A 10,317-nucleotide genomic window follows, 5' to 3' on the forward strand; every position below is an offset into this window, starting at 1 on the left:
TTACATCCCAGTGCTACGAGCTGGGACTTTCGTATAGACAAAACCCTTATAGGAAACGAGGCAACGTCCTAGCAAGGGCCCGGATAGCTCAGTCGGTAGAGCATCAGACTTTTAATCTGAGGGTCCAGGGTTCAAGTCCCTGTTCGGGCGTCAGGTTTTTTCCTGTTTAAAAAATCGCTTCTTCTTTTTCTTTTTTTTTTTTTAACGCACAGTACTCTTTCTAATGAAACAATGGAAAAGAAAGGCAAAAATATTATTGCTTGACTTTAAAATTAAGTGCTATTAAGTACGGCAGAGTTTTAGTTTTGAGAAGGTGGAAAGAATTGACATGGAGGGAAAATTTTAGAGCAGTATATTTCCGAGCCATACATGAGATTTTAAATCTTCTAGTAGCCACATTAAGAAGAATGAAGGAAAAAAAAAAGCGGAATTAATATTAGTAATATATTTTATTTAATCCAATGTTTCCAAAATGCTATTATTCAACATGTAATCGATGTTTAAAAAATTAATAGAAATGTTTTTCATAGTAAGTCTTTTAAATGCAGTGTGTATCTTACACTGAACGGAACATCTCAACTCAAATTTCAGGTGCTCAACAGCCACCGTATCGGACGGAGCCTCCGTTTCTTTCTGTGAATCGTAGGCCGAGGAGACGCACAGAGTAGGAAGTCCTATAATGTATGTAAACGCGGAAGGCCATCTAGGCGGCAGGTTCCATGGTGTAATGGTTAGCACTCTGGACTCTGAATCCAGCGATCCGAGTTCAAATCTCGGTGGAACCTTAACTTTTTGACTGTATTTCTTTGCTTCATACTAAGATACTCTTTTGACATGAGAGAATCTGAAAAAAAAAAAACAAACTAGGACACTATTCTTTGAGCTTTTCAAATTGGGTAAATGGAGCCCCTAGTACACCATCAGGACAAGAGAACATATTTACATGGGGTTCAGTTATGAAGAAGTGGAAGTTACCACGGTATCTTGGAGAGGGTAGACAGCGCGCAGATCGCTACTACTGGGGTCCCTCATAAAATAAGAAATTTCCCGGGGAACTTTCACGAATAGAGAAGGTGTACACTCAAGAAAAACTCTGGTCTGGCAGCGGTGGGATTCGAACCCACGCCTCCGAAGAGACTGGAGCCTAAATCCAGCGCCTTAGACCGCTCGGCCACGCTACCTGCGTGAAGACGCAGTATTCCCGTTGTCCTCCTAAGAGACTAAAGGGGAAAGGCGGTGTGGGTTATCGCATAAAGTTGACCAGTTTCCTCTTTCCCACGCTTTTCAAACCCGGAATGGACAACCATCGAGACTCCCCACTTTGGAGCAGCGAATGGCAGAGAATATAAACTAGAAAAAAACAGACGCAAAAATATACCAAAAAAAAAAAAGTTTATTTTGACGGGCGAGGCCACATCTGGGAATGGGGTGCGCCTGGGCTGGGAGCACAGCCCAATCGGGCAACCGGAGCTCCGCATTAGCTCACTCACTTCCACCCATGCGCGTCCGCACTCACAGCTGGCTCACGTGCTTTGCGCCGGGTACCTCTCCTGGACTGGCCTCTGCGTCTACACCTCGCCTTCCCCTGCCAGGTCCAAACCACGCGCTCCCCTATGCCCCGCCCAATTACCTCACGCCCACCCCCGCCCCCACCCCACCCCCCCGCCCTTTTCCTGTTCTAGTACCGGTAAGGCGCAGGACGACGCCGCTCGCTAGGTGGCTCTGTGGCGCAATGGATAGCGCATTGGACTTCTAGAGACGAAAAGAGCAATTCAAAGGTTGTGGGTTCGAATCCCACCAGAGTCGGTTTTATTTTGCTTGTTTTCCTTTCCTTTTTATCCGATTTTCTCTCAAAGGCTCCTGTATCTCCTCTCCTTCCTACCCTATCTTAGCGTTTTTCCACCTGTTGCAACCTCAGTCTCCACTCCGCTCTCTACTTACCTGTCTGCCCTGGAGCTTGGGCCAAGAAGAGCAAGACGGGATGGGGGACAGAGAGGGAGGGAAAGTGGGCGTGGACGCCGAGATAAAGGCAGGCCCCAGGCTCGGGGACACACCGGGATTCAATAACCACTTTATTCCATGCACTAGGGACTTAGGGAAGGGGCTGAGACTGGGCCGGGGTCAGAGAGGGTACAATCCTAGACGGAGGAGGAGGGCAGGGAAAAGGGACAGGAACCAGGGAAATATATATTTATATAGATACTCTAATATAGACCACAATCTCACCCGCACGCTGTGCCCGCGCGCCCCGCTGCCCTCCCCAACACCTCCTCTCCCGGACGCCCGGGTCCCTCTGCTGCCCTCGGGCTGGAGTCTCTACCCCACCCCAGCCCCCGCCCTTACTCCCCCAAAACTCAGGGCCAAGGTCTCCAGAAAGCGGACGGCGGGAGCGGCGGGGCCTTGGGCGCCCCGTCTTGTCTATTAGGCGGCGGTGGAGGCGGCAGCAGTCCGGTGAGGGGCGCCGGCGCGCCGGGATTCCCGGCGTGGGGGGAGCAGGGGGACGGGGACCAGGCGCAGCGCGGACTAGGGGGACCCTGGTGCACTGGGGGGCGCTGGTGCAGCGCGGGGCCAGGGGCCGGGGCGGCGGGGTCCAGCGATGGGCGCGGTGCCGGGGGCCTGAGATCGACCGGCTCCGGCCGGGGCGGCTTGGGGCGCAGGTAGCCGTGCAGCGCGGAGAAGAGCTGGGCGCGGGCGGCCGGGCTGGCTTCGTGCGCGAAGGCCGCCAGGCGGAGCAGGCACTCGCGGAAGCCGGACAAGTAGCAGCTGGCGAGCGCCTCGGCGTCCTGGGCTGGGGACCGGGGGAACCCTGGAGCCGCGGCGGCGGGCGCGGCCGGCGGGAGGATGGGTGGGCAAGGCGGGGGCCCAGCACGGGGGAGGGAAGGGGCAGGACGCAGAGATACAGAAGCCGGACAGGCGCACAGAGACAGGCAGGCAGGTGGACGGACAGAGGGAGATGAGGGAGACAGAGACAGAGACAGACACGCGCGGCTGTTATTAACCTGCCTCGGAGCAGAGCCTGCCGCTCCCCAAGCCCACCGTTCCCCGCAGGGCCCGCCCCCATGTCCCCGGCCCCGGCGTCCGTGAGTCCCCCGCCCCCCGCCGCTGCCCCACCCCGGCGCTGTACCCGGGGGCTCCACCCGGCTGCGCTCCCTCAAGTAGCCCACGGCGAACTCCAGTATCTCCGCCTTCTCCAGCTTCGGGTTCCGGAGGTTCTACAGACGGGAGGGGAGGGCGCAGAGACAGAGAGGGGTGGGGAGAGAGGGGAAGTGGCAGGGGGAAGGGAGGGGCGGATGCGGGAGCTCCGGGTGCCCCCGATCGCGTCTGCTCGCGGCCCGCAGAACGAGGCGCCACGGAATACGGATAGGAGATGACCACGAATGGCCCTAGCCCACCCTGAGACGAAGCTGACCCGAGGGGATGCAACCAACCCACAGTGCGGAGACCGGGATTTGAAACAGCGAGCCCAGGGAGTGAACTTGGCCAACCCCGCCGGAATGAAGCTGACTGCTCTGGGGTGGGAAGAGGGGAGGGGAAAATTACAGAGCCAAAGGGTGAAACCGACCCAGGCGTGAAGCTTCCAGACCCGAGGGGTGGCAGTGCAGTTTGCGTTCTGAGAGCGAGAGGGGCTCTGGGATGGGGTTCCAAGGACGGGACTTGGGTCAGGATGCCTTGAGGCCAGGGTCTCCAATCCCCCGTGAGAAGCCCTGAGATTCGAGGACCGGATGCCTGGGGGGCCGGGGCCGGCGGAGGAACTGACCTGGTCCCGGGTCCGCTCCAGCAGCAGCAGCCTCAGCTCTTCCAGGCTGCGGTTGATGCGGTCCCGGCGCCGCTTCTCCACAAGCGGCTTTAGCATCTGCGACCAGCGGGAAGGGGACAGCGGGTCCACCGGACCAAGGCTCAGCGCAGTGGCAAGGCGTCGGCATCCCGTCGCTGGGAGAGCCCCCCTCCTCCCCATCCCCAAGACCCAGGGAGCTTGGGGCCCAGCCCAGCGGTTCCCCTTCCGCTCCCCCTCCCAACGGCCCTAGGGTCAGTTTCTGTAGCTCGCCTCCTCTCTCCCGGGTCGTCTGCATTCTCCTCTCTCCGTCTCGTCCTCCCTCCTCCCCTCTGTGTCTCTCCTTCTCCTGCTCCTCTTTTATCTCTATGTTTCCGTCTTGTGCAGTCTCTCTCTGTCTCAGTGGAGAACTCTGGGGACCTGCTTTGCACCCAGGCAAGTGCGCCACGCGGTGCCGGACCCAGAGCTGGCGGCCCTGAGTAGAAAAGGAGATACCCAGCGCGGCCGCGCCTCCTCTTCCCCCTCTAACCGGTCTGTGCGGTCATTCATCTCCACTGGTTCTCCTAAAATCTTCCACCCAGTCCCGGGCCTCAGGGATCAATGCCCCCGGGTCTTCCCTACCAGCAGGGCTTGGGCCAGGTCTGGCTCACTGCCCGCGTGGAAAATCAAACCAAACCAAACCAAACCCGTCGCCGTCGGGTGGATTCCGATTCATGGCCGGTGTGGAGTGAGCGCCTATTCTCTCCGCTTCCCCCGCCCCAACCCTCATTGCTTGGCTCCGTCCTCCTCTGGAGTATTTTACTCCAACTCCGGCCCCCTCCCGCTCCCTCCAGGTCGCGGAGTGTCGACCCCCCATTACCCAAGTCTCCAGAACCCTGCTTCTGCGGCCCATAGGTCCTGCTCTGTCCTCTCCCCTTCCTCATATTTCGCAGCTTCTTCCCCAGTCCTGGCTCCTCGGGTCTCCCTGGCACCTCTCCCACTCCAGGCTGGCGTCCGCAGCCTCTTCCCTGATCCACGGTCTCAGGGCATGGGTCTCCAAACCGTCCCGGGACCTCTGCACCCTCCCTCCCTCCCGCCTCTCACCTTGGAGCCGTCCCTATTCTCGGCTCGATCCCGTGTGACCATGGCTCCTCCGGACCCCGGTGTGGACGGGGTCCCCGCTCGCCCTGAGCCTTATATCCCGCAGGCGCCCGGGTCCGGAGGGTAGGACCCGGGCCCCGCCCCCTTCGGCACCCGCATCCCACCCGGCGGTGCCCGGACAGGAGTCTCCCGGAAAGGGGAGGAGTGGGAGGGGGAGGGGAAATAGCGGAACTGACCCCAGGCTGGGCCTGGGAGTGTGGGAAATGTGGGCGAATGGGGTACCGGCTGGTTTAAGGACCGTAAGACTGTATAATAAGACGGGACCCAGCTGAAGGGAGGAGGCTATTAGGGGGAAAGGAAGGAATTTCGAGTGGTTTGGAGGACAAAACTCAACTTCAGGATGAAGTGCAGCAGAGTCCAGAGTCCGAGTTGCCCCAGAATTGCAGCTTTCTTGAGGAAGTCACTGTACTCCCACTGACCCTGAAACAGAATTAGCACCCCCATAAAAAAATCCCATATCTTCCCCCAATTCTGCTTCCTACTCGGACCAGGGAGCAACTCGAGTGCAGGGTGGGTCCGCCTGACTCAACTGGGGCGCTGCCTGGAGGTGGAGGGGGCCTCTGTTCTAAGTCAGGTATACTCAGTTCCCCCAACATCTGCGTGTTCACTGTGCCCGCAGGGCCCTGGTCTAGACTTGGACAGTTCCTGCTGAGATATGCATGGGAGGCCAACTTCGTTCCTGAGTTAGTGAAAAAGACCACGTGTCATCAAGTAGTTATTATAGAGGCAGAGTGAAGCTGTTGCCCCTGAAAAAGGGTTTTCCTGAGGGGATGGCTGGACCTTGTCACAGGAGAGGGGAGAAACTTCAAGGAAGAGGAACCTAGGCCTTGAAGCCTGAGTAGGAGATGGAGATATCGTTCCATTTAGAAATATTTGGCTCAGAACTAATTCTATACTCAGGGGTATGGCTGCCAGGACGCCTCAAAAGAGTGCATGCCTTTCTCGCTTCTGGGAATCCCTCATGGCCACAAGGGAGCTGGAAACAGGTCATTTTCCTAAAGGGACAAGAAAGCAACCGGCACCCACTTCAAACCAAGAGTAGGACCCTTCTGCAGAGGATGAATCATAGCGTTGTAATGCGACAGCAAGAGGGCCAAGGACAAAGACACGGAGAGACAGGGTTACAGAGGGAGACAGAAGTTAGCTCCTGAGCCAGAGTAGGGTGGGGCTTCCTGCAGCCCTCCCAGAGCCCCTCCACACCGTGGTTCTTTTGTGGAGCCTGCCTCGCCAAAGCCGGGGGCCGGAGGGGCACAGATCTTGGGGAGGGGGACTCCCATTTGGAATCAAGGCTCCCAGCATTCCCCACCTCCCCCCACCTTGGCCAAATGGGAGCGCAGATGTGTGGCCCCAGAAGCCCCCGCCGCCCCCCTCCTTGGGAACCTGAGCTCGGGCTGAATTTTTCTCACCTGCACTCGAGGCTTGGGGCCCCAGTCTGTTCGCACCCGGGTGTGGGGCCGCCCCTGGCCATATGGGGCAGGTTTATGGCCAGGCGGCCGGATCCGGGAGGGAGGAAAAATGGCCTGGCGCTCCACCCACGTCAACCAGTAGGCCACTTGCCTGAGCACCCAGCCTACACCGCTCCTCTGGCCACCGCCGGCGCATCCTCTCACAGGCTTGGGTATAGCCAACGAAAACTCAGTCCCTGAATGCATTGGTGGTTCAGTGGTAGAATTCTCGCCTGCCACGCGGGAGGCCCGGGTTCGATTCCCGGCCAATGCATCACGTAAGTTTTCCTTTTTTCTCCCGTAAACATCCAATAATAAATTTGATGGTGTTCCTAAAAAGTGTCTTTGTTTAATATTTCTACCAAATATTAATATTTGGGTTTAACTTTGATTGCATCGCAGAGTTTGAGGCAATCTATTCCCTGATTCCGTACTTCCTCACACTCCCCTCCTCCCACCCTGGGAGTCCTACTGCCTCGACACCCCCCTCCGCCCCCGGCCCCGCACCTCCACAGGGGTGACCCTGAGAAAGGACAGGGAGCGCCGGTCCCTGCCCCGGGGGGCCTCAGGGCCCTGCGCGGGGGCGGGGCGAGGTCTTAGGTCCCCAGCTCTTCTTTCCATTTCTCTTCCTCCCTCTCATTGTTGATTCTCTCTGACGCGCGCTTTCTTTTTCTGTGTCCCTTGGGCTCCACCTTTTTGTCTCGCCGCTTATCCCTGTCTCTGAGTGTCTCCTGGCGTCTCTGTGCCTCTCTGGACCTCTCACGTTCTCTCCGGGTCTCCCCGAGTCTCGACCCCTTGAGTGTCTCCCGGTCTCTAGTTGTCTCCCCGCGTCTCTGTCTCAGGGCCGCTCCGGGTCTTCGAGGCTCCTCTCCGGGTCCCCGAGTCTCTCGTCGTCTCTCCAGGTCTCTGGCGGACTCCGGGACTCTGCGCTCCCACGCTCCGGCCGTCCGCTGGGAAGCTCGCTCACACCTCCAGGGCCCTGACACCTCCCCGCGCCGCCCCTTCCCGGCCGCTTTGATCCCGCACGCGTCGGGCCCGCGGGCGGCCGGGCGCACGGGCCAGCTGTGGCGGCCACTTGTGAGCGGGGGCGGAGCGGCCCCGGGCCCCCGGGCGCGCGGCGCGGGCCTTCCGCCCCCTCCGGCGCTCCGCCTCCCTCCGCGCCCCTCTCCCGGCGCCGTCTCGGCCGCGCGGGCTTCTGGGCCGAGGCCTCGGGGTCGCTGAGGCCGGGCCGAGGCCTGGCCTCTCGCGCTCTCTCCCTCTGGAGCTCGCCTTGGGTCTGGGTCTCTGTTTCTGGTTTCTGTCTCCTGTCTCTTTCAGTTTATCTGTTTCATCTGAACCCGGGTCTGGATTTCTGGATGGTCCCCAACTCTAAGCCTTGACAGTGGAAACTAAAACAATCTGGGCATTTCTGTGTCTGTGTGCACAAGTTTTCGCCTGAGTATTTCTTCGCTCCTGTCTGCTAAGTACTATTAGGCATTGGAGCTACAGTGAGCCGGCTTATTCTGAAATTTAGTGAGGGAGACAGAAAACAACTACGAAACCAGAAAATAATATAATTTCGGATGATTATAAGGCTTTGGGGGAGGGGGAAACGGACATGACAATAGAAGCAATGACTTGACAATGACTTCAGAAGGAAGTGCTACTTACTCTGGTTGGTCATAGAATGTCTCTACAAAGGTGATATTTGAGCCCAGCTTTAATAACCTGTAGGGTCGCTATGAGTCGGAATGGACTTGACAGCAACCGCTTGGTTTTTTTATTTTAATGACAAGGGGCCAGTCATGAGAAAGGGTGTTCCAGGCAAAAGGGCCAAGAGGTACAAAGGCTCTGAGTCAGGAAAGGGCTTCGCAGGTGGGAGCTTAGAGAAAGAGCACCCATGTACCTCGAGGGCACTGTAGCTACCTAGTGAAGTTGAAACGTGGCAGAGATAAGGCTGGAGAGGCAGACATGGCCCATCACACAGGCTCTTGCAGGCTACTGAAGGAGTTTGCATATTAGTTCAAGTGTGATGGAAAGCCAGTGAAGGGTCTTGACCAGGAAAGTTATGTTCTCTGACTTATGTTTTTAAAAAAACCACTTCGGCTGCTCAGTGGAGAATGGAAGCAGGGAGATCATTTGAGCAACTAAAGCAATCTGCTAGGTAAGACATGATGGTAGTTTGTACTGAAGTGGTGACAGCAGAGAAGAAAAGTGAAAGGATTGCTTCTAGGTTTTTGGCTTGGGTAAATAAGTGGATGGTGGTGTCTTTTACTGAGATGGGAAACACTGAGGGAGGAAGAGCTTTGGGGAGAGAAATCAAGAATTATACTTTAGTTGTTTTAGTTGAGATGCCCCTCTATAGAAATGGCATGGGGCTGGCATCTGACCTCCTCTAACTTCACAAGAGGGAAAGAGAAGCAAGATCAACAGCCCAAAGCTGATTCATATGAAGCAGAGGTCAAACATACTTCCACCCTCCAGCCTTTTTACCAATTTTGACACCAACTGTCCCCCCACAGCACTCTCTACTTCTCTGCTGTGTTCAATAACTCATTGCAGTGGCCACACGGAACTCACAGACAATACGGTATTTGTTAGGGAAGTAACAGGTTATAATTCAGGAACAGAAACTACTCAGAATACAGATCTTTGGTCAGGACAGCTTCTTCTCAACCTTACCCACAAGCACACCTTTCCCTGGTCCTCAGCCTCTGGGCCCCTTGGTCTCTACCCTCCTTGGGCAAGTGTTTCAAAGCTCTTTTGCTCCGCCAATAACTGCCCAGAGGCACCCTACTCTGCCAGCAAGCCTCCTACCCAAAGGTGCTCTACTTTCTCACTCTGTGGGCCAGGAAACCCACTGTACCACCTCCTGCCAGGCTCCTGGTTCTGCTGCCTCTGCTGCTGCCATTTCTCTGCTGCTGCTTCTCACTATCTCTTGCCGTCTGTGGTGTTACAGCTCTTTCTCTCTCTGTCTCCTAGGTCTAGGAGGTTGTCAGTGCAGGGATCCCGTGTCCAAAGGACACACTCCACTCCTGGCTTTTCCTTCTTGGTGGCCATGAGGTCCCCTCTTTCCACCTCTGGGATGGTTTATTTTAAGCCTAACAGGATGGCAAAACTAACCAAAATCCCCTCCTTAGGGTTACACATGCCTTATTTGCATGGTCCCACCCCCACAAGGGTGACATGCACCTTATTTACATTAGCAAGCTATCTGATCCCCTTGGTGGGCCACAAGCACCTCATTTGCATCGTTCCACCCAGCTATTTGGTGGGAGTTAAAAAGCCTGTGGCTACAAATCTAAAAACATTCCGGAAGCCAACTCTTCAGACAAAGGTTAGACTGGACTATAAGACGTAAAATGATATTGGTGAGGAGTGTGCTTCTTAGCTTAAGTAGACACATGAGACTATGTGGGCAGCTCCTGTCTGGAGACAAGGTGAGAAGGCAGAACAGGACAGGAGAGCTGGTTTAATGGACGCGGGAAATACAGAGTGGAGAGGAGTGTGTTGTCATATCGAAGGGAGAGCAACTAGGGTTGTATAACAATGCGTGTATAAGTTTTTGTATGAGAAACTGTCTTGAGTTGTAACTTTCTCTTAAAGCACAATTAAAAAAAAAATGTCTGTGTCTAGAAGAGCCGTATTAAGTAATGCTCTGCACTGCACCCTCAGACATCCAAGTGGAGACTACAAGTAGACTAGAGATATACAAGTTTGGGGGCCAGAGCTGGAGAGTAAATATTGGAAAGTCATTGGAATATAGATTTTTTATCATTCATCAAAGAAAATATTTTATTCAAAATATTTTATTTCCCAAAACAAACTTGAGAAGTTATGCTGGATTTGAATGGAAGAGAAATGGCCAAGTTAAAATACGGAAACAAATAGCTTTCATTTGGTGGAAGCTGAAATTAAACATCTGTCCCATGAGGCATATATCAAGTTTTTAAGAGTTTCCCAAGCCATGGGGTCTTAAAA

General features: G+C 55.5%; 1 protein-coding gene and 5 non-coding genes across 7 annotated transcripts; 4 read left to right on the forward strand and 2 right to left on the reverse strand.

Annotated features, from left to right (window-relative positions):
• The first annotated feature begins 77 nt into the window (after positions 1-77).
• TRNAK-UUU (transfer RNA lysine (anticodon UUU)) lies at positions 78-150 on the forward strand. Its single transcript has one exon. It is a non-coding gene; the product is annotated as a tRNA-Lys (tRNA).
• A 563-nt stretch (positions 151-713) lies between these two features.
• TRNAQ-CUG (transfer RNA glutamine (anticodon CUG)) lies at positions 714-785 on the forward strand. Its single transcript has one exon. It is a non-coding gene; the product is annotated as a tRNA-Gln (tRNA).
• A 314-nt stretch (positions 786-1,099) lies between these two features.
• Positions 1,100-1,181, reverse strand: TRNAL-UAG (transfer RNA leucine (anticodon UAG)). Its single transcript has one exon. It is a non-coding gene; the product is annotated as a tRNA-Leu (tRNA).
• A 503-nt stretch (positions 1,182-1,684) lies between these two features.
• On the reverse strand, positions 1,685-7,410 carry HES7 (hes family bHLH transcription factor 7). 2 transcript variants are annotated; one of them, XM_064271755.1, is made up of 4 exons: positions 6,319-7,410; positions 3,758-5,332; positions 3,125-3,212; positions 1,685-2,806 (listed from the first exon to the last, which is right to left on the reverse strand). In XM_064271755.1, exons 2-4 carry the CDS (start codon positions 3,953-3,955, stop codon positions 2,355-2,357), a joined length of 738 nt encoding a protein of 245 aa, XP_064127825.1. In that variant the 5' UTR covers positions 3,956-5,332; positions 6,319-7,410; the 3' UTR covers positions 1,685-2,354. The 2 variants fall into 2 exon arrangements, with proteins under 2 accessions (XP_064127825.1, XP_064127826.1); XM_064271756.1 differs by lacking the exon at positions 6,319-7,410 and having other exon boundaries at positions 3,758-6,308.
• TRNAR-UCU (transfer RNA arginine (anticodon UCU)) lies at positions 1,719-1,806 on the forward strand. Its single transcript is given in 2 exon segments — positions 1,719-1,755; positions 1,771-1,806. It is a non-coding gene; the product is annotated as a tRNA-Arg (tRNA).
• Positions 6,561-6,631, forward strand: TRNAG-GCC (transfer RNA glycine (anticodon GCC)). The gene has a single exon. It is a non-coding gene; the product is annotated as a tRNA-Gly (tRNA).
• Positions 7,411-10,317: the final 2,907 nt, after the last annotated feature.

Source organism: Loxodonta africana, chromosome 18 (assembly GCF_030014295.1).
Source record: "Loxodonta africana isolate mLoxAfr1 chromosome 18, mLoxAfr1.hap2, whole genome shotgun sequence".
NCBI lineage: Eukaryota > Metazoa > Chordata > Mammalia > Proboscidea > Elephantidae > Loxodonta > Loxodonta africana.